Raw genomic sequence first — 26,001 nt, forward strand, 5'->3', positions numbered from 1 at the left:
AACAGCACATTCATACTTTTATATCCATTCCAGCAAAAACTTAAAATAAAATGGGACAGACAAGACATTTCTGGTCAAATGAGTCTTTTTTTTTTATTGAAAATCTGAAGGATCAGGAAGCATTGGAAAACGCCCCCTGGAGGACAACCTTCTTAATCCTCCTCCTCGTCATCAGCTCCTCCAGCTCCAGCCTGGCCCTTCTTGGCGTTCTTTCTCTTGACGCGGCCTGGGCGTCCACCGCCGTAAGGTGACCTCAGTGAGAAGTCAATGTGTTTCTGGCTGTCCAGGCGAACCACGAATGAGGGGATGTTCACCACCTGCTTGCGCACACTGCAAGACATTGAGGGGATCGTAAGGGTAACTTGCAGACACATGCCAGGCTCATTTATTCCTTGCACAGCTTCTGCTTTCAATCAACGATATCATGGGAACAGGGCAGCTAAGCAAGAGGTTGCCCCCAGCAGACCAACAAATGTATTTCTTTAGAAACTGGTCCATTGACATTGAAGGGGGGGACAAGTCAATTTATGGAAAGGCCTCATTGACGAGGAATTCTTGACACCACAAAAAATCTGACTGTCAATAGTTAAATCATTGGCCTGAATAAGAACATGCTGTACTTCAGTTGCCCGAGGTGCAATCCTCCATACATTCATTACCTGACAGCCACAAATCTAGTGGCACAGTCTGGGCCCTCTTGGTTGGCAGGATTGGCTCTGGGCAATGTTTACCGACAAGGTATACGGCTTTGACACCGAATTGACCTTGCTGAAATGTTAAAACTGATCTCAGCGGAGAGCAACACAAGTTGGTGGCCCTCTGATGAAAGAGGAAGCATTGAAAGTTTCTCATGAGTTTGGTGCAGTGTGACTTTCCAAAACTACATTTTGCCGCTTTGACGAAGTCTAAGGGCTCCATGACTAGGTGCTTACCGGATGTGCCTCTGGCGGATAAGGACACGAGCATGGTGGATGCTCTTGGCAAGACCAAGCTTGAAGACCTGTGTCTGCAGCCTCCTCTCCAGGAAATCCTCAACCTTCAGACCCAGGATGTAATCCAGCTTCATCTTGCCCTCGTCCAACACGCCAATCCTCACCAGACGCCTCAACAGGGCATTACCTGAGACGTATCAAACAGGCACCTCAGAGACTGCATCACTGCCAGTTTATTTTTTAAACTCAGTGACTACAGGTATAACATCTGTACAGCCCAAAATACACCCGAGCAATTGTTTTGTTATGCAACTTGGCCTCATTGACGAGGAATTCTTGACATCATAGAAAATATGACAGTTGATAGTTAAATCATCGGCCAATTCAAAAACAAAGCTGAAATTTAACCAAATATTCATTACCTTCAAACAGACGTTTGGGATCCTTCTCGTCCAGAGTAAGCAGCTCTCTGGCAGCCTTACGGATCTTGGCCAATGTGAACTTGACCCTCCATACCTCACGTTTGTTCCTCAGACCATACTCGCCTGAGAGAAGATGGTTCAAGTTGCAAGGTTGATATGGAATTCAAAACAATATATGATATGTGCTAGAGAGAGTAGAGCTTTATTCCGTGTCATGATGCTAGGTGATGCTAACTGAGTCAAATCGTACCAATAAGTTTCAACTCCTGGTCGAGGCGGGACTTCTCGAAGGGACGACGAGGGGTGACGTAAGTCTTGCGACAAACCCAACTCCTGGCAACGGGCATGTTGGCTTAGTTGCGCCTGTGAGATCAACACAACTGCAGTTTACATATCATCACTACAGATGGCACATTTATTTGCCACTTTTGATGGCAATTCATCGACTTGAAAAACTTACGAACGTGTGTTTTGCTGAGGCCCAACTAACCGCGCCGACCTAGTGACAAGTCAATCTGACCGGGCTGTCTAAATTCCAGAGGTGGAAAAACCCGGTCCAGAAAGTAAAAACCCTAGCTGTGTCTTTACTCCACCCATGTACTAAACCATCAGATTGCACCGACTAGTTTCCCAAATTAGCTGGTTTAATACATGGATGGAGTAAAGACATGGTTAGGGTTTTTACTTTCTGGACCGGGTTTTTCCACCTCTGCTAAATTCCAAGCTAAAATGAAGACCGTCATCAAATCCCGGTGAAATACTGATCTCCTTCTGCAGGTGGAACAAATCGCTACATTTGTAACATTGTACCCGGTTATTTTCTTGCCCGGTGCGGGATTCGATACGAGGTGTACCGCACCACAAGGAGACATTGCTAACCGCTCGGCTAAAGGGCCAGACCAGTTAGCTAGGTGGCTAACGTGTCTTATTAGTAGTTTACACTATTATATTATAATTATGGACATTCAATGTTAAAAAGACTACAGCTTCAAAAGACCTTCAATGGCCTCCCATAGATCCTCCGGTACTCTAGTTGAGCCAGCAAATTAGCTGACGTGGTTGGCGTAGCATAGTGGTGGAACTACAACCGCACATCCAAGCATGAGCACGACGCAAGTAATCGTTAAATCGTTGGATCTACATTTATGTTGAATAAGTAGCTCAAATAAGACAACTGCGACTCTGAAGGCAGTCCAACTTCATATGAAGAAGACCTTACGACGAGGCCGCCGCCGCCGCACCGGTCAGCCCACGTTGGCCGCCGCACACGTTGGCTAGCATAGCAGCCCCATTGGCCATTCCTGCTAATGCCTTCTAAAACGCTACGCTATCCGGGTAAACCCGTTAATAACCAACGCAGTTGTCTCCGAGTGCTTTCTCTATGGGCTAAACCAGTATTATAAGGGTTGTGTACGCAGCGAAAGCGCAGAACAGAAACCCTACCTGTCTTCCTCAGGCTCGCGCAGTAAAGAGGAAGTCAACAGGCGACTTCCGGTATTTATACGGCACTTTTATAAACTACATTTCCCGTCACCGGCGCAGGGGCGCCGCTGGCGGAAGTGGCGTAGTTTCTTTTTCGTCAGCTTAAAACAGCGGCCGAAAACCACGAGTTCAGCGCGTCAAGTGAAGCGGAAACTTTACTTTTTTTTTAACATTTTTTTATTGAACAAAACATATAAACAAGAAAATATTACATCACAATAGGACAAAAAGTAGTTACAAAAATATAAATTATTTCAAAATTAAAATTTACATATCCATAAAAAAAGAAAAGAAAAGACAAAATAAAAAAGCTCGAGATACAGGGTTTAAGTTAAATGATATTCTTCACATAGTCTTCTGGTTTTGCTGGCTTTAGGATTCATACATTCTTTTAAAGATTCTAAATAGGATGAAAGAAGTGCTTTGAATACACTAATGTTTGGACGCTGGTATGCAAATTTGGTACAATGAATATGAAATTTAGCAAATATTAATAGGTTGATAATATACATTTTTTCTGAACTTATTTCCTCATTTTGTGACAGAACAAATAAAACATGTTGGATGTCCAGTTTACAAGAAGAGTCAATTTTGTTATTTATAGGATTATTTAGATCAATCCAAAAAACATGAGAGTAGGTACAATCCCAAAATAAATGACATATGGTTTCATCCACATTGCCACAAAAGGAACAGAGTGTGTCAATATTAATCTTGTATTTTACAAGAAGGGACTTGACTGGATAACATCTGTGAAGCAGTTTAAATGTAACTTCTCGTACCTTATTTGTAATACAATATTTTCGTGATAAAATCCAAGTGAAAGCGGAAACTCTACGTGATTTCCGCCCACCAGACGCGTTGCGTAAACGAGATAACGCAGAAAAACAGCATCGGTAAAGGCTCGTTTTTTTCCGCTCGCTTGACCCTTTTTTTTTTTAATAAACTTTATTGAAAACAGTAGCGAACCAAAACGTAAAGACACGCAAAATACAACGTCAACGACACAAGAACCAGGGGCAAAGGCAAAAAAAAAAGAAAAAGAAAAAAAGAGCGTCAGTCAAAAGGTCAAAGGTCAGCGCCATCTTCAGTTCCGGCTGCTCCAGCGTCAGCCCAGCGAGTTCACCGATGACTCACACAGAGGCTCCGTCCACTTGTTCTGCTCATGTCAGTTCACTTATACACCCTGGAGAGACTTCCACAAGTTTATCGCTGATTTTGTCTTTTCTGATTTTCACCTTTTACTATAAGAACGTTATTTTTGGTTTTCATAATTTTAATCACAAAGATGGCGATGCATTCTTTTTTATAAATACGCTTTTATTTTTAGCCAAGTTTCATATACATAGATGTAAATTCTCCAGCAGAAAGCCTCAACTCTTTGCACTTAAAAAAGAAGTTGAACAATATATAAGGACAATCTCTACTTCAAAAAACACAAAGACTTTAAAAACTATCAACATTTGCAAATCTCTGAATCTGTTTACATAAAATATTGATCTCACCTTTATTTACTTGTTTTTTTCTGTTATTTATTTTTTATAATTTACTTTCTCTTTTGTGTCTTTATTGTTTTTTTATCTTCAATCTATTGTTTTTGTGGTGTCTCGTGTGTCTATTTTGCTCTGTTTGAATGGATTTGAAGTATCAATAAAGTAAGAAAAAAAACACACACACAGAGGCTCCGTCCTCATGGCTTTACAGCTCTCTCACTGCTTTATGGTCTCAGTATATTCATTGAGTTCATTTTTAAAAACGGGGGAAATGCTTTAAAGCATTTTCGGTGACACTTTAGTATGGGGAACGTAGTCACCATTAATTAGGTGCTTATTAGCATGCAAATTAGCAACATATTGGCTCTTAATTGGTCATTATTACGTACTCATTAATGCCTTATTCTGCATGGCCTTATTATACAACCAGTAAGCCATGAACTATGAGTTTTCCCTCTATAACCTCAGAAGTATTGCTTATTAGTAGTACCACCTCAATATGCTTTGCTTAGTATGGCCTTTATAAGGTGGTAGTACCACAAGAAGAGGTATTCTCCCTTACTAACACTCAATGAATATGGTCTGTTCTTACATAACAACACACAAAACTACAAGTGTTCATAGTGTTAAATTACTGTACATTAAGTTTTTGTTACTTAGAATATGTTCCCCATACTAAAGTGACATCTTGATCATTACTAATTCACCAGTAATTAAGTTTCTTTATGTTCCCCATACTAACGTGTTACCGCATTTTCCTCCAAACATACCAAAGAACACATCCTTAAAGCAGAGAGGAAAACCAGCAGTGAACTATGTTTGGGTGTTCACCAGAGTGCCTGACCAAAATGTCTCCTGAGCCGTGGGGGGGAGGGGGGGGGTTTGTGTGTGCGGAAGTGCTGATGCATTTTTACGTATTTCTGGGTGGACATGAATTGTCATGCTTCGTGTTGTGTCAGAGCTCCCTGACAACCTCCCATTTTATTGTGCTGTATTGTTCAACACTCAAGAGTCACGACGGTCACTCAAGGTCTTTTTCTCGTCCACAGGTGGTAAAAAGAGTGGCATTCAGGCACACTGTGTCTAAAAAGAAACAACAAAAAAGAAACAAAAACAAATCAATGTGTATGACATAGTGTGAGAGGGTAGTAAGGTGGCAAACTCAGAGAGGAGGACAGGGGGACTATTTTTATAACTGAAATGGGACCCTGAGCATGTGTTTCTGTCCGTCAGACCGACCAACCGACGGACCGACGCACACAAGCTCTGCGGTTTCATTTGCTCGTCTATATATCGTGTTTTCTGGGCAGATTCAGCTGTTTTTGAGGAGGTTTTTTTTTTTTTTTTTTGGTCTTTCACTTTAAATTGTGGGGTTAACAGATCGCTCCATCGCTCTCGTCTATCCTCTCACCCTCTTGGATCTTCTTTTCCCTCTGTTGGATTTTTTCTCTAGGTTTTTTTTCTCCTCTCCGAGTAACTCGTTCCTCTGTGTGCACCAGAACTTTTCCTTTGCCCCTGCTTGTCCATTTTTTTTCCCCTCCGTCCATCTCCCCCATCGTTCCCTGTCTCCTCGTGCGTGTCTTTGGGCTATGCTTTCCTCTCCTACTGTGATTCTCCAGCCTTATGGACTGCCTGTCTACCCGCAGACAGCCTCCTGCTACCCCGGCATAGTGCAGGTAAACTCTCTCCTTCGTCTCATGCAACACAGGCCATGTCGCTAAGGCCTCCTCCTCGGTGTTTTCCACGAGTCTACATCAGCCCTGCACCGTCTGGTGCAGAGTCTGAGTAACCGTCCCTGTCTCAGTACACCTGCTGTTGTTTGAATGTTTTGAGTCACTGGTTTGGCTGCCCGGGACCCGAGACTACTAGCTAGTGAGAAAACAACACGTGCCGTACATAACTGACTGTGTCATCATAAGCATAAGAAATCAGTCATTTGAAATAAAGCCAATTCCAACTTATCGTTGTGGGTTTTTATGTTGAGACAGAACGTATCACGACGTGGCCACGAGCAACACGTTATCCTAGTGAGATATATGTGAGGAGGAGACGCTTGATTCAGGGGAATGTAGCCATGGGGTTTTACTTTTTTCCAAGTTGATCGGTGCCAAATGTTGTGTTTTTAATCTGGTTTGCTTGGGTTTTGGTCGGGGTTGTGTAAATAACTCATACATGGGATAGACTGTTGAAGTAATGTTGAGTCAGAGAGGGTCTGGCAGCAGCTGCCTTGTCGGCAGGAACAGACACACTGCAACAGATCCCATGTGTGCCATCGCAAGGACACATCGGTTGGATATCTTTTATCTGCTGGCCTCCGTGCCAACTAGCTTGTGTGTGTGTGTGTGTGTGTGTGTGTGTGTGTGTGTGTGTGTGTGTGTGTGTGTGTGTGTGTGTGTGTGTGTGTGTGTTTCTAAGGGCCCCTGACATACTATTACCATACCACATAATGAGTCTGGAACCTGTCTACCTTGTCTCTTTGTATCTCACAAGCTGTATTTTTAGCCCTCTTCTCCACACCAGATAATCACCGGGGCAGATTCTGTCACCTATCTTGTTGCCTGCGGTCCAACACACTTAAGCAGCGAGCGCAAAAGAGGCCGCCTTGATCCGGCTGTTGTGCATTTAAATGTTTACTGTTCGACAGCCTGACCACAATACGCGACCAGCCATTTTCCCATAACGACGAGAATATCTACTGTCGCGTCACACGACGCACGCGTTCAAAACCTTCCCTTCTGTGCAGAACTGGGCGAAACCTAACGGCAACATCTGTAGTGATCGTCGCCTTTGTGCAAATCCTCTGGCAGCTGTCCCAGTAGGCACTTGGCCCAGAACCATTGACCTCTGACCTTGAGCTGACAGCTGAGGAGGGAATGAGAAGAACAAATGACAATCTAAATAAGACTGCAGGGAGCAGAGGGGGAGAGGTTGTGCATAAAATCCCTGCTGACTCCGTGATACCGTATAGGCCACAGTGCGCGGCAGAGATAAGCGGGAGACAGACAGCAGGGGCGGGGCGGGGCGGGGCGGGGCGGGCGAACGGCGGTGGTGTCAGATAGAGTCTGTTATCTCCCCACACCCTCCATCTGAGACTCTCGAGCACCGCTTGAGACGGTCACACATCGGCGGGTCTCCTCAAGCAGATGGGACACAACGCACTACAGGCGCAAATCAGTGCTGACATGTTGTGAGTCCCACCTCAGCCACACTGCAGCGATATTCAGGCACAGAAAATCCCACACACGTTGGGACCACAGGCGTTTCTAGCCCATTTTTGGGGGGTGCTGCAGCACCCCTAAGTTGAACCCCGGCACCCCTAAAATTGAAGAGATTTTTTATTTTTTTACTGTATGTCCATGTTTAATAAGCTGAAGAAATGTCAAAACCATGTCCAGTATATGGTTTAAACGTAATATTTTAACAACAAAAATACAGCACCCGCCCCCATGCTTCGAAAATGGTTTGATCCACCCCCCCCCCAAATGTATCTTGCCTGGCCGGCCAGCACTCTAGGTGCTCAGCACCCCTAAAGCTCCGATCCTAGAATCGCCCCTGGTTGTGACGAAATTCTCTTTGCGCGGAAGTTGTCACAAAAATGTCACCCACAAACTCACAGGAGGCGACCCGCAAATGCGCGAAAGCCCCGCCACGTGTAAAACTGGACCCACGAATGCGGAGATGTTTTGCGGCTCATGGTACATAGCGGTGGATCGTCTTCTGTGGGTTACAGATAATAAACCCATCCATCCATCATCCAAACGCGCGCGGGGATGCTGGAGCCTATCCCAGAAGCCATTGGGCGGCACGGGTGGGGGAGACACGCTGGACAGGCCGCCAGGCCAGCACGGGGCCAAAACGAGACAAAAGAAGACATCAATATTGTCACACAACTATGTGACCCGACGATACAAAGTAACACGCAGCCGCACAGCGGTGCGCGGCAATGCAAGAGGCGAAGTAGTGCATCCGGCACACCACCCAGTGCTGCAAGCAGCCTGAACACAAAGCAAAGCACACACTTTGAAACACACAACGGGACAAATAACGAAGTCCAATAAAAACTTCCAAACCTTTAGAGCAAAGAAACAAGACGCTGACAACAGGTGCAGAGTTCGCGCATGCGCGATGGGACAAACCAAGTAGCGCCTATACTCATAGAAACTTACGGTACGTAACTGTCGTTTTACATGGAAAGTGTTGTGTTGTTGGCAACAAAAAAAACCCCAAAGCGACTGAAGGGGAACTCTGGATACCGACAGGTTGATTCTGAAGCATCTGCGCGTCCTTTTGATTTCGTTTGGCAGTAACGTGAGCTGTCTCGTAACGGCCAAGACTTTCAAACGCTCCTTCCGCCGTGTGTCCCGCCCCTCCTCCTCGTCCATTCGTCCGTCAGTCCGTCAGTCACCCCTCCCACCTCCTTAGCGCAACAGCTGGTAGGTAGACGGTTACTGGCAGAGGCGGCAAAAGTACACACGTTCTTTACTCAAGTAGATGTACAGATACTGGTGTAAAAATAGACTCTGCTCAAAGCGCAAGTACTGACTCAACTTCTTTACTCAAGCTGAAAGTAAAAAGTACAGGCTCTGAAATGTACTCAAAGTATAAAAGTAAAAAAGTACAGGCTCTGAAATGTACTCGAAGTATAAAAGTAAAAAGTACAGGCTCTGAAATGTACTGGAAGTATAAAAGTAAAAAAGTACAGGCTCTGAAATGTACTCGAAGTATAAAAGTAAAAAGTACAGGCTCTGAAATGTACTCGAAGTATAAAAGTGAAAAAGTACAGGCTCTGAAAAGTACTCGAAGTATAAAAGTGAAAAAGTACAGGCTCTGAAATGTACTCGAAGTATAAAAGTAAAAAGCACAGGCTCTGAAATGTACTCAAAGTAAAAAGCACAGGCTCTGAAATGTACTCAAAGTAAAAAGTACAGGCTCTGAAATGTACTCGAAGCATAAAAGTAAAAAAGTACAGGCTCTGAAATGTACTCAAAGTATAAAAGTAAAAAGCACAGGCTCTGAAATGTACTCAAAGTATAAAGTACAGGCTCTGAAATGTACTCAAAGTATAAAAGTAAAAAAGTACAGGCTCTGAAATGTACTCAAAGTATACAAGTAAAACGTACAGGCTCGGACGTTTCACCATGTCGCCTTTATTTTTAGTCCAAGTTACATTATCGCTGTGTTTTTTATCTTAGTTGAAGGCACAGATTAACTTGAGAAGTCTAGCCCGAAAACAGTCCTTGGAATCCATGACTTCCACCAAGGCACCGTGACCTAATTAGCCAGAGAAGTGGATTATTTTATGATAGGTATCGCGAGACTATCCGAGATCATCTCCGCTAAGCCTTCAGAGACTGACTTATGAGTCTACAGGGTTTAATAATCGATAATTCCCTCAAATGCATCAAAACTAAAGTAACGAGCCCGCTTTGAAAATGTAAGGAGTAGAAAGTACAGAAACGTGTGTTAAAATGTAGGGAGTAAAAGTAAAAAATTGTCAGGAAAAAAATACTCAAGTAAAGTACAGATACCTGAAAAATCTACTTAAGTACGCTTCGTTACTTCCCACCTCTGGTTATAAGTGGGCGTGGGGGATGAAACCGGGAATCACGCCGGAGCCTCCCTAAATTTCCAAGTTTGTCCCAGGATCAGACTGAGTTATGATATGGCTTCCTTTCGTTGGGAAAGAGATAATTAGACAACTCTGATAGTCGTGTGAGAGGAGAGCCGATGCCCCTGTCACGTGACCAGGTGTGTTGACGTTATATATGGTAATTAAATAATTCGGTGAGCCAGGTCTCCAAAATGATATTTTAATGAGACTCTTGCGGTGGGTATCACGCTGAGCTGAGGAAACCGGAATTAAAGAAAAAAGCATTTCGTCCCCGTTTACACTCGGTTTTAAAATGCGTTTTCTGTGATCGGATCACAAGTGGACCAGCGCTAAATACAAGTGTAAACCACCACCAAAACGTTTTGTGAGCCGGTTTCTCAAACCACTGGCCGAGGCGGTCTGGGACGCATTTGACCACATGTCTTTTGTAGTGTGAACGCCGATGCGTCCTGATGCGTCCCCCGACAAGGACGTAACAGGAAATCTTCTTCTTCTTCTTCTTCGGAGTAACAAAATCTGATCACAAGTGGTCAGCAGGACGCATTTGGAGACGCATGGTGGACACAGGTGTAAACGGCGATGTGTCTCTGTCCACTTGTGATCCGATCGCCCAAAACGCATTTTAAAACCGGGTGTAAACGGGGTCTGGGTTTCTGCCTGTAAGACGAGACAGGTTTTCTGTCGTGTAATAGGAGCCGGGGATCGCTTGTTACAAAAACCGCTTGTGTGGAGCAGTAAAAACCAAGTGTCCCGTCTCAGCTTTGGTATAATTAGAGATGACCTTTAATGTCCATGTGATATACCGTCCAGCGACAGAGGCGGCGTAGGACAGCTCTGTCTTCTGTCTGCGTGTGTGTGTGTGTGTGTGTGAGGAAGCGTGAATGTACGTGTACAATGAAGGCGTGCGCGTGCGTGTACGCGCGCACGCACGCGTCAAACCAGAGGGGTGATTGACAGCTACAAATGACCGCAGTTGGCGTTGCCTCTGGTCTCTTTTTTTTGTGGCATCCATTTGGTTTTGATTGGTGGATGAGTAGAACTTATGGTGTAGTGGGCGGGTGGATGGCTGGCATTAAAACATGCAGCAGTTGTTGAAGAATGCACCAGAGAAGGAGGAATGCAGTAAAGGGGTAAGGCAATCCTTTCTTTTTGCAGTTTATATACGGTATTCCTCTTGCAGACGGTGCCTGGCCAAGGCTCAAATCAAAACTTGGTGAATTTCGGTTTAGAGTTGATAAGGGCCGACTCTGTGACCGCTTAACGACAGTTCTGCTGTCTCTCAAATCATCAAGTTTTGTTTTGGGTTTTTTTCCCAGAAATGTGTTTTTTCTTATTGGAAAGAAAACAAATGATACAGGACCACTGTGCATATATAGTATATCATCAGACCAATTAACTAGAAACAACCTTACACCTTCACATTCCATGGTCATGACAAGAGTAAATGAAGGAAATTAATGAACTGTAGTATTAACAATAATAATGATGACAACGCTGAACAAAAACAAAGCACTTTTGCCAGGGGGTTATTCAAAGTGCACATTAAGTGTCATAATGTAACAAGCATTACATGTTTGGACTGCTTTTCTGTTTGTGCCTCTGGAAATGGTAGAGATATATTTCTCAGAGAATGGTTTATTATTTAAAAATTACCTTTATGGATGTGAAATTTTGCAAAAAAATACAAAAACAAGATTTATGAAGTAAAACTTATTGTTACTTTCACTATTTGTGTCATGGAAACCAAACAAGACATATTCCCATTTAAGGGAGCTTTTATTCCAGACTTTAGACATAATAAAAGGCATTTAGTTCCTTTCAAGTTTTCTGGAAAAGGTGCAGTCCCAAAATAAACGTGTGATTGTTTCAATCTGAGTTTTGCACAAAGGATAACTGCGGTTCAGTGTTTTCACAAATCTTCTCAGGTATGAAGTATTTGTCACACTATTGCTTTCTCTGCCGTGACGTAATATGGTTGGCAAGGGAATTCTGTGAGTTGTCTTTAAACCCCCCCCCCCATTCTAAATGGTGAGTCCATAGTACTAAACTGTGGGCCCTGCTTTCTCTTGATAAAATCCAACCTCGGATGACAACTGTAGTTTATTTTAAGCTAACATTTATGCCAGGAGTTAAAAAAAACAACAACCCATTCCTTTTCTTCCCAACAGTCATCCTTGCCATATTCCTCTTTCCGTTGTTACTGCATTGTGAAAATATTTTCAGTTTCTTGGTGTTTGTTAACACTTAATGATCCTTATATTCACATTTTCATTGTCTACATTTTATGATTAGCTTTGTTTTTGTATCTCACATCCGGTATCAGTCACTGATTCCCACCTTCCCGGCTCTGTCTTTCCCAGGGAGGGGCAGCCCAGGAGGCCGGCCCAGGCAGTGGTGACCCCACCCTGCAGCAGGTCTACGCACCTCCTCCCTCCTACCCACCCCCGGGTCAAGGCCCACCCACGTCTGCAGGCCGACTGCCGCCCCTAGATTTTAGCCCTGTCCATTCCAGTTCAGAGTACCCAGAGCACCCCCAGCTCAGAGTCTACCAGGGCCCTCAGCATGAGGGGGCCGACCCTCTGGCCTCCAGTAACACGGTAAGCATGGTTTGCAAGTTGTAATGCACCTATACATTATGACAGCTTTAAGAAGATGAGAAAAAAATAGATTAAAGTTGCAGCCCTCATTAGTGGGCCTGCTCAGATTAAGGCTGCAGATGATTGGTGTATTCTGTCAGGTAGGCCATCAATATCTCCTAGCAGAGGGACATGGACAGATAGAGTTTCCTGGTATGTCTATATTTAGAGTTCCACCTACACTGCTATGTCCATGTAAGGAAACCCCCCCAGAGACTCCATAGAGCAAAAAGTGGGTGACAGCTGACAGGGGATTTGTCGTTGAAAGTGAATCTCCCTTCCTTTTCCTTCTCTCCCACCTCCCATTTATCTGGAAATAAAACAGGCAATCGGTCAACATAGTGATAGTGAAGACTGAAGTGTGGAAAGTTGCACATGAGGTAAAATTTACATCATCAAGCATGGCACTTTGCTGTTTCTCAAGCACCTTTCTAGAAATAGCTCTTCTTTAGAACATTAAAAAACTATAGTAACAATACTGGATTTTTTTTTACCTAAGTGGAGAAAATAAATACAGCCCTTTGATGGAAATAGAATAGAATAGACTTCTGATTAATAGAATAGTGGAAATATATGAATCTGAGTAAGATTGTTTATGTTTTTTCCACCATGTAAACACGACATACTTCATTACAGTAAGTATAGTGGGCATGACCTGATCAGATCCCCTTCTGGCATGAACACATGACGAGAGGTCATAGGGTCCTAGGGTCATAGGGACGAGACAGGGGTAGTCACACAGGTGGCCGATCTGTATGGATGGTCGGCTCTTTTCCCTCTCTTTCCTCTCATAACTGGTGTTTTGTGGGCACATTTATATATTCTATTACTAGAGCCCCTGACATTCAAGGTCCGTCCTGATTTTCGGGAGAAAGTTGAGACGTCGCCGCGAACGTGGGGGGGGTTCAAGGGGGAAGGCTGACCGGATGACCCCCCCCTCCCCCTCTGAAATATCACCCAGGTCCAGAAAACAATTCTGCATCGTGATATGATACCACCACCACCACCCAACTCAACCTTTCTCCCTGTCTACCCCTCTCCCACCCCCCTCCCCCTTCCCCACCCACCCACCTCCTCTGTAGCCTGTGTCTGTGTGTTCTTACATGTGAGCGGATGTGTTGGTGTGACCCACGTCGTCGGCCATAGTTAGCCATGGCGAGCCGGTGTACTGTAATACAGCAGCCTGTGTGTGTGACTTTGCGTGTTTGTGAATGTGTTTTTTCCCCCCACCTCCTCTCTGTGTCTGTTCCCAACTAGTAATCAAGCCACTTTAAAAGTGACCTTTAACCTTTGGCAGAAACTGTAACTGGCAGTAACTGACCCTATTGGAACTTCTCAGTTCTGACCCCTGCCCTTTAAGCCTTCTCCCCCCCACCCCACCCCCTATTCCTTTTCAAGCTTTCTGCGCAACTTCCTTGCCTTGTTCACCTTCTTTTGATTTATCCCTTATTGCTGCCATGAGGACATTTTTGCACCCTGACTGTCTACCTGCCTTTTCCATACTAGAATGCTAATACTGTGTTTTCACCTCTGCATAAGGGATTGCTATTTGGATTTTTAAGGACAATTTACTTTTTTTTTTACATTTGAATCTTCCTTTCTTTTCTTTTTTTTTGCTTTTTCCCTTTGCTTTTTTCTTTCCTTTCGGTTTCACTTGCGTCCCCCCACGCTTTTCTTCCCTCACAGCTGACAGCTTACTGAATTTTATTTTGGCTTTTTGAAAGATTTTTTTTTTTTTTACTTATTCATTTGTTTCAACAATACTTAACATTTTTGCAGCATTTGATGATGCAGGTTGCCCCAGCACAAACACACACACACACACCAGCATCGTGGTGCATTGTGGGAGAATGGATGTCTTGGTTTTGGCACATTACTCCTTTCTGAACTGTCTTGCATGGGGGCATTTAAATCTGTAAAACTGCAGTTTTGTGAACAGATTACGTAGTTCCTCACAGATGCTTAGATTGTGTTCATGTTCACGTAAGGTTTTTGCCAGGAAGTAACAAGTAAGTGAGTTTACCGCTGCTCAGCATTTTTCTCTCAGGACAGCTAATTCATAAAGATCTGTATGTTATTGTTTTCAGTGAACGCGTCTAATTGCTACTGCCATGCTATGTGTACACGACAACGGTCTCGCTAAAAACGGAAACGTTTTTCCTTTGCGTTTTAAAAAAAGTCCCGCGTTCAGACGACATCGTTTTGAATACGACCCGCATGCGCACTGATCCGCTAAAAACGACTGAAAACGCTGTAGTGTGCACGCCAGGCCAGTAGGTGTCGGTGATACTTTGTAGCAGAGAGCTCTTCCGGTGGACCCCGATAACACCACGCGCCTGCGCACAAACGCGTTCCTCGCAGAGCGGTGAGTGAGCAAAGGCGTGTTTCGGTGGCCCTCCGGCGACGGATGGGCGGGCTGAGAGTTTGGCGCATGTAAATAAAGCGTCTCCGCTGATCCCAGTAGCGGTGCAGCGAGTCGACGCTTTGCTGGAGGAGCGTTAATAAACTCGGCAGAGATAAACGGCGCAAACACAGCGCGGTAGTCCGCCATTGTTAAGGGCTTATTACTCGCGCATGGCTATTTGACTGAAAACGTAATACGCATGTGCGAAGTTGTGCCGTGACGTCACCGTTTCCGCAGGAGCCGGTTTGGCTAGTTTACACGGCGACGCCGGAGTTGCGTTTTCAAAAGGTTTCACTCTGGAACCCGGTTTCACTCTGGAACCCGGTTCACTCCGGAACCCGGTTTCACAAGTTTTCCGTTTTCAGGCCCCCAAAACGCCCAACGGCCAAAACGCAACAATACTTCACCGTTTTATGTTGAAAACGTGTTGCCGTGCCAACGGCCCGTCAGTGTGAGAAGAGTACAGTCATCCAGTCCTCTGGTCGGCAGTATACAGGTAGCCTCTCTAACGGGCGTGTACTCACGCCTCATCACTTCTGCCCGAGAAGGATGACCGGGTGCCGAAGGCCCCTTGAGCCTGGGTCTGATCACGTGATTTCACGAGTCTGATGCCACGTGACGCTCACAGCGGCGAATCCCCCCACGAGTAGAGATCCTCTGAGAGACTGCAGTGCCCGACTCTGACGAAACGAACTAATTAGATTTTCTCATAAACGAATCCTGAAGAGAACTTGACCGTTGAGGTAGTCCACTGCATGAAGCAGACACGTTTTGTAGAGTATCTTGTGATCCTGTTGTAATTGTCTCCTTTTCTTTCTTGGCTCTTTTTTTTAAAAACTGAAACCCACCTTTGTATCTTCACACCTACTCTCGTCTCAATCCTTCCCTTCTTTTTCCATTCTTTATTTTTCCATCTCTCCCCCTTTTTCTTCTCTTCCTGTCCTTCTATCTGTTTTTTTCCTTATCTCCATTGTCTGTTCCTTTGTACCTTCGCTTCTGCCCTCTCCTCCTCTTCCTCCCTCCCCCCCTCTTCCACCCTCTTCCTCCTCCATACTCTCCTCCTGTCAGGAGGATGCCCTGGCCTCGGTGACCTCAGACCCCCAGTCACTGAGTGTCTCCGTGTCATCAGGAGGCGCAGCAGGAAATGGGAGTGAGGACGAAGGGTCAGGTAAGGCCCAACCTAAACGCCTCCATGTCTCCAACATCCCTTTCCGCTTCAGAGACCCGGACCTCAGGCAGATGTTTGGGGTAAGAGAATGTCTTCTAAGAGATTTATGTGTACATAAGGTATATACTTATGACAGTATTCACAAGTTAACATTTCACAAGTGTTTCATACCAGTAGCCTGAGTAGGTATTGTTACCAGGGCTGCACAATTAATCATATAAAAATCCCGATTTCGGTATTGGCTTCCACGATTAATTGATCAGTTACTCACGCTGGGTTTAGCTCACTCTGGTATGAAGAAAAGTATTGGTTCGATGTGAAGATTTGTACATTGGAACTTTTTTTACCCCCCCCCCTTTCTTCCCAGTTGTATCCAGCCAATCGGCTCTGTCCATAACTACAGTCCACTAACTTCCGGTCTCTGCTGCAGAGGTCATACCAGTTTCCTGTTTGTTGGGTTGTGCTATTGACAATGGCATATTTTTCACGTTGCCTGCACGATTTACCATGGATAAATGTCAACGACATGCACACAACTGTCGACAGACTTTCACCTGCGCCTCCCAGCAAACGGGTGAAAAGTTTCAAGTTGTACATATCAAGTTACGTCTACCGTTATGAGGATGAGTGTCCTCATTCTCATAACGGTGGACTGGTATGACCGCTGCAGTAGAAACTGGAAGTCAGTGGACTACAGTTATACACAGAGTGCATTATCCCACCCTTCCGAGCCGTCCCGGTCTCTGCTCCCCCTCCTCTGCCAATCCGGGGAGGGTTGCAGACTACCACATGCCTCCTCCCATACTTGTGGAGTCGCCAGCCGCTTCTTTTCACCTGACAGTGAGGAGTTTCACCAGTGGGACATAGCGCGTGGGAGGGATCATGCTATTCCTCCCAGATCCCCCTCCCCCCAGACAGGCACCCCGACCGACCAGAGGAGGCGCTAGTGCAGCGACCAGGACACATACCCATATCCGGCTTCCCACCTGCAGACACAGCCAATTGTGTCTGTAGGGATGCTCCATCAAGCTGGAGGTAACACGGGGATTTGAACCGGCGACCCCCGTGTTGGTAGGCAACAGACTAGACCGCCACGCCACCCGGACGCCCGCACGCTGTAACGTTTACGTCTTTATAGGTTTATGAAATACATTATGAACGTGAAGGCAGTTTCATAATGATCCGAAATGCTCATTAAAACAATTCCGCTCCCCAAGATGGACGAATAATCGCGATGAAAAATCATGATCAAAATATCAAGACACGTAATTGGGATTATCATTTTAGCCATTATCATGCAGCCCTGGATATGATCATATGTCTTTTCAGCACATAAGCAAAATCTCATGATGGTGATTAAAAAAAACAAAACAAACACACGTTCTGACATTTTTCAGCAATTTGGCAAGATTCTGGATGTGGAAATCATCTTTAATGAGAGGGGGTCCAAGGTGAGCGTCGTCATTAAATGAAGGCAGAAATGTTATCAGAGATGAAAAGCGTTTACTAAGTGATAGATATCAACCTCAAATGAAATAACGGACACACAAGCGTTGTGAATGACAGGGCTTTGGATTCGTGACCTTCGAGAGTGCCATGGAGGCCGACCGAGCGAGGGAGAAACTGAACGGCACAATTGTGGAGGGGAGGAAGATTGAGGTGAGGGAGACAATGTCCTCCTACTTGTAGTTTTCCTGGTTACTAACTGTGCTGTTACTGATCCTCTTGCTGCTCCTCGTTCCCTCAGGTTAACAACGCCACCGCCAGAGTAGTCACCAAGAAGCCCCAGACCCCACTAGTGAATGGTGAGGTTTCAAGTAAGCCACATCTTCCTTACTGCAGTACACTACCATGGGTCCTTCTTTGCTTTAAGTTATGGATCGTTGAGAGTCAATCCCACCTTTATGTTCCCTTTCCGTCTAGCCACTGGATGGAAGATCAACCCCGTCATGGGCGCCATGTACGCACCTGAACTCTACACCGGTGAGGAGCAATCCATTCACTCATGCTTCTTTTTCTTATTGGTCAGGGTGAATTCGGCAACGCCGTCCACGTCACTAATTCTGCCGTTGTCGTTTGCCTCCCTCGCCGTGCATACAGTGGCCAGTTTCCCCTACCCTGTAGCGACTCCCACTTTGGCCTATAGGGGCTCGGCGCTGCGCGGGCGGGGACGGGCCGTTTACAACACGATCCGTTCTGCAGCTGCAGCCACGCCGGCTGCCGTCCCCGCCTACCCAGGGTGAGATTCCTGCTCCTGTGGTCCACCAACTAACACAACCGGTTTAATAACATTCAGCTGATTTACCCCGAAATGTTAAAATATGGTCTTCGCCTCACCTTGTTTTCAGAGTGGTGTACCAGGACGGGTTGTACGGCGCAGAAGTCTACGTAAGTGGCCACTAATTTTCCCCTCACATATTACACGTTTTATTCAGCGGGAAGGTCCTGGGTTCGGGCCCCGGGTTAGTCCAACCTCGGAGGTCGTGCCGGGTCGTCCTCTGTGTGGAGTTTGCGCGTTCTCCCCGTGTCTGTGTGGGTTTCCTTCGGGTGCTCCGGTTTCCTCTCACAGTCCAAAGACATGGAGGTCAGGTGACTTCTGGGATAGGCTCCAGCATCCCCACGACCCTGAGAGCAGAATAAGCAGTTTAGATAATGGATGGATGGATGGATGGATGGATGGATGGATGGATGGATGGATGGATGGATGGATGGATGGATATGACATATTTTGTGAAAAAGCACAGAGTTTCTTATTTACTGTTGTTGTACTAATGCGATCCAATTGTTTCCGATCAGGGTGGATATCCTGCGGCCTACAGGATGGCTCCATCAGCATCTGCCGCCACAGCCGCCTACAGTGATGGGTAAGCAGATGAGCGCCACTTCGAGACCGTTCCATTCATTAACATGCATTATGAAGGCCCCCTGGAAGGTCATGCAGATTTTTGCTGTTTTCAGTGAATTCACGCGACGTCGTGTCCCCGTTTAACGGCAGGTGGTTAGAGTTAGTTAGTTAATACACATGAAGACTTTTACTTTTGACACGAACCTCATTTTAAGTCACAAGGGCGTTTCATTTCCACAAGAGCGTGCACATTTCATATGGACCGCTCTTGTGGAAGTCGAACCCTAATCCTGCCATTGTTGGTGTCGCTGTACTACGACAGCTATGAAAGACCGTTGTAAAAAAAAAAGAAAAGGAAAAAAAGGAAAGACAGAAAACAAGCAGAGGTTGTTTTTTTTCTCCCCAATTGTACTTGGCCAATTACCCCACTCTTCCCGAGCCGTCCCGATTGCTGCTCCGCCCCCTCTGCTGATCCGGGGAGGGCTGCAGACTACCACATGCCTCCTCCCATACATGTGGAGTCACCAGCCGCTTCTTTTCACCTGACAGTGAGGAGTTTCCCCAGGGGGACGTAGCGCGTGGGAGGATCATGCTATTCCCCCCAGTTCCCCCTCCCCCCTGAACAGGCGCCCCAACCAACCAGAGAAGGCGCTAGTGCAGCAACCAAGACACGTACCCACATCCGGCTTCCCGCCCGCAGACACGGCCAATTGTGTCTGTAGGGACGCCCGACCAAGCCGGAGGTAACACGGGGATTCGAACCACCGATGTTGGTAGGCAACGGAATAGACCGCCACACCACCTGGACGCCAAAAACAAGCATAGTTTTGAGACGATGTGTTACCTTCATACCCACCGTTTGTTTATTCCCCAGATATGGACGGGTATACGCCACCACCACAGACCCCTATCACCATTCAGTTGGCCCAACAGCAACATACGGAGTGGGAACAATGGTAAGCAGTCACCTCTCCTCCAACAAGGCTCGCCGGATTAGATCTGAAACGACCATTTTCAGCCTGTTGAGTGGAATCTAATGGCTTCTTCTCTGATCGTGTTTTAAGGCGAGTTTGTACAGAGGAGGCTACAACCGCTTCACCCCTTACTGAGCCCCCCGGCAGGGGGCAGATACACATCTCTCTTTAACGCCGGGATCGGCTGATCCACGGACGCTGCAGGACAGGATATGAGATCGCCGAGCTCTGGACAACATGGAACACATGTTCTCCCCCCGGTCTCCATCGCAACCTCTCCCCGAGAGATTAAATGGACTGAACTTGTAAATACTGTGGTATCTATCTGCTATTTATTCTGCTACAGAATACCTAGTACACGGAGAAGGATGTTATCTCATTTATAGTCAGTTGCTGAAGAGGTTTTATTTGACGGTTGATTGACGTTTGAGGAGTTTAAAGAGCATTTCACGAGGCCTAATAAGTTCTTCCGCTGGAGGGTGTTGTTGGAAGATGGCCAACACCACATAAGGATAGTTGACAGGTGCAAAATACTGTGAGGATGAATTTTTTTTCTTTTTTTTGTGGTCAACAAAATAGATTTTCTAGCTTCACGGGTCACATTTTACAATATTGTTTTAGAACGTTGTATACGATGCGTAATGACTTATTTTTATGACAGGTTTTTGTCAAAACTTTACTAGTTCTGTGTGTTCGTGAGTGTGTGTGTGCGTGTGCGCGTGTGTGTGTGTATGTGTGTGTGTTTTGACAAGATTAGCATCATTACTGTTCAGTCAAGTAATGAGAGACAGCTGTGACACTGGTATTACCACCACTCCCTCTGGTATCAACTCCGTATCGCTCAGCGGCCCGCGGGAATGTGACGAAGCTAAATCTGAAGTTTGTCTGGATGTCGGTGGGGAATTTCATTTACTTTTGCCTCTCTAACAATCTACCTCTCACAATTTTAATCTTTCACACGAGTTTCACTTTGTAGTGCTGGATCATTGTCTGTATATGTAATGTAAGTGGCTGAATCTGCAATGTCAGCTCTTCCTGTTGCAGCCGCCTTGTGTTTGCGTGGTTCTGTATCCCGTCGCCTGATGAGCCTGTTGCCTATGTGTGCTTTCCTTCATTTCCCGTCAGTGCGTCTTCTGTCTAACTCTTAATACCAAGACTGGCGTTAATGCAGTTGCAGCTTGGTATAATCATAGTCTCCTAACGATGGCCAAGGGTCGTTTGCACTCCCTCAACTGCAAGTTCAAGGCCTTGCTTAAGTGCACATCAGTATCAGTATCAGTTCGGTTCCCCCTCTCAGATGTTCTGAGGATTTGAATTGGATTTTCTCCATTCACAAATGCCTTCGCTAACCTTAAGGCCACCGTCGCCCTGCAGCCTTCACCCCCCTCTGTGCCACAGATAAGGTGCTGCAAAGGCACCGGAACAAGGTGCTCAGCCAAGTCATTCATCATAAGAGGATGTTTTTATACTTCAACCCAAATATTGATCTTTTAATCTTTCCATCCCCCCCCCTTTTCATTTCAGTATGTCCCTCTGCAGTGTTTTCATTTCTCAAAACTGTTCTCATGCCACGTGTGGTATCGCCGAGCTCGAGTCGGCTGTTTCTCATCTCTGTTGTACTCTGTGTGCTGCCCTGTTTGTTGTTTACCTCTAAATAAAACTCTCTTGTTTCCCCCCTTTCCTCTTCTCCTCTGTTGACCCCCCCCCCCCCCCAGACCTATTGGCTCTTCTCATTTTCATTTATCATCACATTGCCTTCGCTTGTGTCCTTAGGCTTTTTTCTCTTTCTGCGCCCCTCCTCTGCACTTTTAAGGGGGATAAAAGTGGGGGGATTATTAAGGCTCGCCAACAAAAGGTTAGGAGTTCCTGACTGCAGTTGAAGTGGCGGTGATAGTGATAGATTGGTAGATAACGACGTACGGATATGGAGACTAGGGAGAAGTTCTAATCCTTCGCCCATTACGTGTCCCTATCACAAATGCATTAGCTTTATATATTGGGGTGCAGACTGCTTGTCTCATCAGGCGTTTCCTGGAGACGATATTTTATCCTACTACATCTTTGTTAAGTGCTCATTCTCTTTAACCCCCCATGCCATCTTTGACTTTTCTCTGTCAGGTCATTTGGCAATGCGTTCTTCTCCTCTTCTCTTCCAACCATTCTGCTCTGCACCACTCCGGGCTTTACGAGTGTAGGACGTATCAGAACTCACAGTTTGCTGTAAACGGCCCAAAACCTTTGTCGCATCCCCCCCCCCCATACGGGACTCCATAGTTGTTCGCCATGTCACCCGGATGACACTGGCTTTCGAATTTTCAACCTAAACCCTTAACCTTAGTCCAAATCTCGATCCAACCTTAACCCCTATCTTAATTCAGTGTGAACGTGAAAATAACGATCTGTTTGCCGACCCTGTTTGTAAGTCGTCGTGCACTTTGTAGGAAACTCACACATGTAGGGCTGTGTTATTGACGAGTATCTAGCGATACGATACGCATCACGATACAGGGGTTACGGTTCAATATATCGCGATATATTGTGATGTCATAGGCCTGTGTTCTTTGTGCTTATGCTACTTCCTGTCTCAGTTTACGTTGTTGTGTTGGAGCGGAAGAGTCAAATGGCTGAAGGCAGATTACAACACTGTTACCTAGCGGTCGTGGGGGTTACACACAACCAGGGGCGGATCTACAGGGTGGCAGCTGCCACCTCTGGGACACAGTCTTGCCACCCCAGGAAAAAAATCTCTAGATCCGCCACTGCACACAACACAACATGTTTGTCACGAACCTTTACATATAAGTAAAAATCGATATAGCGGTTTTGAGAATCGATGCAGTATCGCAAAAGATGATATCGCGATACTCGTGTATCGATATTTTCTTACGCCCCCTACTTACTAGGCGTCACCGTCACGTACCTCCCAAGCTTTCCGACGCCGCCGTATTCTCTCTCTCTCTCATCAGATCCTCTGATGGCGTGACTGTCAGCGACCTCTTCATTTATATTTGAATGTCTCTCTCCTCTCTCTGCATGCTGCACGGCGAGTCTTCCTTCTGTCCTCTGCCGAATAGCTTTGTCATCCACTGCTCTTCACTTGATCTTAGCGCCTGTTAGCCATTTTGTTGGTCTTTTTCTTCGCTAGCTTCTCTACTTCCGGCTTCCGACTTCCGCTCTAAAATGCTTTTCTTTGTTGTGTGTGTGTATATGCATACTTATTCGGAATGTGTAACCTTAACACGCCGTCTTTATTTTTTATTTAGAAGTTAATGTTTTGTCACCTGCCACTCTTCACTTGGTCTTACTTCCTGTTTGCTGCTCATTCGTCTTTTTCTTCGCTAGCTTCTCTACTTCCGGCTTCCGCTCTAAAATGCTTTTCTTTGTCGTGTGCGTATGCATATTTATTCGGAATTTATAACCTTAACATGCCGTCTTTATTTTATTTATTTATTTAGAAGTTAATGTTTTGTCATCTGCCACTCTTCACTTGATCTTACTTCCGGTTAGCTGCTCGTTCGTCTTTTTCTTTGCTAGCTTCTCTACTTCCGGCTTTTGTCTTCCGACTTCCGCTCTGAAATGCTTTTTCTTCAACGGTGTGTGGCTAAGTACTTATTCGGGATGTGTAACCTTAACATGCCGTCTTTATTTTTTATTTAGAAGTTAATGTTTTGTCACCTGCCACTCTTCACTTGATCTTACTTCCTGTTTGCTGCTCGTTCGTCTTTTTCTTCGCTAGCTTCTCTACTTCCGGCTTCCGACTTCCGCTCTAAAATGCTTTTCTTTGTCGTGTGCGTATGCATACTTATTCGGAATGTGTAACGTTAACATGCCGTCTTTATTTTATTTATTTTTTATTTAGAAGTTAATGTTTTGTCATCTGCCACTCGTCGCTTGATCTTACTTCCGGTTAGCTGCTCGTTCGTCTTTTTCTTTGCTAGCTTCTCTACTTCCGGCTTTTGTCTTCCGACTTCCGCTCTAAAATGCTTTTCTTTGTTGTGTGTATGCCTATTTATTCAGAATTTGTAACCTTAACATGCCGTCTTTATTTTTTATTTAGAAGTGAATCATTTTCAGTATCATCACATTTCGTCAGCTGATCATTGAAATGAGGAGGAAAACAGCCGCAAGAAGAATCACTTTTTTCTTCTTCTGTACTTTGTGGGAATTGAACTTCACATAATTTAGCTCCTAGTCCACTAAGTCTGGAAGATAAAACCAGTGTTGCAGTGCGGTGGATGTTAACCATCCCTAAACTTTCCTATTTGCTTTTGAAAGCGTTCAAGAACACGTTGCACAAGGACTCGTGTAGAGTAGGCCTTCCCTTCCGTGGTTTGTTAGACATGTCCTTCATTTTGCTCCCTTTGTTTCCCTTTGGCCATTATCTACCTTTACCTTCCAGCTGATACTGTGCTTTTCTTTCTGGCGTTCATGTAGAATAGGATCGCATGTAGCTTTTTTTCTGTCGACTCTATCGAACATTTAACCTTTCGGTAACACTTTAGTATGGGGAACGTAGTCACCATTAATTAGGTGCTTATTAGCATGCAAATTAGCAACATATTGGCTCTTCATTGGTCATTATTACGTACTCATTACTGCCTTATTCTGCATGGCCTTATTATACCAGTAAGCCATTAACTATGAGTTTTCCCTCTATAATCTCAGAAGTACTGCTTATTAGTAGTACCATCTCAATATGCTTTGCTTAGTATGGCCTTTATAAGGTGGTAGTACCACAAGAAGAGTTATTCTCCCTTACTAACACTTAATGAATATGGTCTGTTCTTATATAACACAAAACTACAAGTGTTCAGTGTTAAATTACTGTACATTAAGTTTTTGTTACTTACAATATGTTCCCCATACTAAAGTGTTACCAACCTTTCTGACCCATTTACCTCTTCTAGTTCCTATTTCCCCATCTTCAGGCTGACCTGTAGTGTAGGTAGGGGTGCCTCCTCTCAAATAACATGTCTCCATTTCCCCATCACGTGACAGCAGCTGCCCTCCTCTACCCCACAACTTCCACACAAAACTCCCTTTAAATTGAAACGCCTCAGATGTGTGGAGGCCGATTTATCAAGTATAAAATGCAAAATATAAATGCAACCTTGCTGGAAAACCCACGAGTCCGACATCTGCCCCTATGAGTTCCTCCAGTGTCACAGGTGTCTGTTTTGAGTCTTTGAAAGTTGGTTCTTATTTCTTATTATGACAGTTAAATATAATAAACTCCACTGTCAATACTGCTTTGGCTCAAGCATTTCACTGGTTTGTCCATATTAACAATTTTTATGTCCTCTGACCAATGTCATACATTTCCTTCCTTCCAAATGTACAGGCACTGCATACATCCCATTATAAGAAAAACATCAAGGAACAAGACTACTATACTTGAATTTTATTTGGCTTTTCAAAAAGATTATGTACATAATATTGACAAAAATGGCAGTATGTGTCAAATCTGTAGAGGGATGAGACTGTGGAAAGGGAGGGGGGCATTGCAATGACACCTTCAGCTTCAGTTGTTAGTAGGCTGCAACAAACTACTGAAAGCACTGCAGGCACGATACTTACTGAGTGGCTAGCTGCACTCAAGAAATAAAATACAAAAAAATAAATAAATAAAACACTACCATACTGAACACAAAAGACACGAATGAGAAAGAACAGAATACTGGTTAGACTCAAAGGAGAGGGGAGGGGGTAGCATGCAGGTCAGGAATCGGCAGGAGGAGGTCAAGATGGAGAGAAGACGAGATTTAAAGATGGGGGGGAAAGTAAATATTGAGAAATGAACGGAGCATTGCGGAACAATGAGTTCTTCTGGTACAGGGGTGGACAAAGTTGCGAAGATAAATGGAATATATGGAAGCAAAATAACTGAAAACATGATTTTAGTATGAAAAACAAAACGAATAAGAATCTATTGTTATCTGGGGTGACTTTCTTACTAAAACTTAACTAGAGTCTGAGCTCCTTCAATGCTGAAAAAGGAAAGCTTCAGTTTTGCACATTTGAATCCTGTGTGAGA

General features: G+C 44.9%; 2 protein-coding genes across 2 annotated transcripts; one reads left to right on the forward strand and one right to left on the reverse strand.

The window, feature by feature from the left end:
• Nucleotides 1–67: 67 nt before the first annotated feature.
• Nucleotides 68–2,824, reverse strand: rps9 (ribosomal protein S9). Its single transcript, XM_056285723.1, has 5 exons — nt 2,798–2,824; nt 1,605–1,717; nt 1,355–1,477; nt 933–1,119; nt 68–330 (listed from the first exon to the last, which is right to left on the reverse strand). Exons 2-5 carry the CDS (start codon nt 1,699–1,701, stop codon nt 153–155), a joined length of 585 nt encoding a protein of 194 aa, XP_056141698.1. The 5' UTR covers nt 1,702–1,717; nt 2,798–2,824; the 3' UTR covers nt 68–152.
• A 3,094-nt stretch (nt 2,825–5,918) lies between these two features.
• On the forward strand, nt 5,919–20,102 carry rbfox1l (RNA binding fox-1 homolog 1, like). Its single transcript, XM_056285844.1, has 12 exons — nt 5,919–6,005; nt 12,301–12,537; nt 16,049–16,228; nt 17,546–17,599; nt 17,715–17,807; nt 17,896–17,953; nt 18,072–18,131; nt 18,249–18,387; nt 18,497–18,536; nt 18,945–19,012; nt 19,868–19,949; nt 20,058–20,102. The coding sequence occupies exons 1-12, from the start codon at nt 5,919–5,921 to the stop codon at nt 20,100–20,102; spliced, it is 1,143 nt and encodes a 380-aa protein (XP_056141819.1).
• The last annotated feature ends 5,899 nt before the right edge of the window (nt 20,103–26,001 follow it).

Source organism: Lampris incognitus, chromosome 9, assembly GCF_029633865.1.
Source record: "Lampris incognitus isolate fLamInc1 chromosome 9, fLamInc1.hap2, whole genome shotgun sequence".
Taxonomy (NCBI): domain Eukaryota; kingdom Metazoa; phylum Chordata; class Actinopteri; order Lampriformes; family Lampridae; genus Lampris; species Lampris incognitus.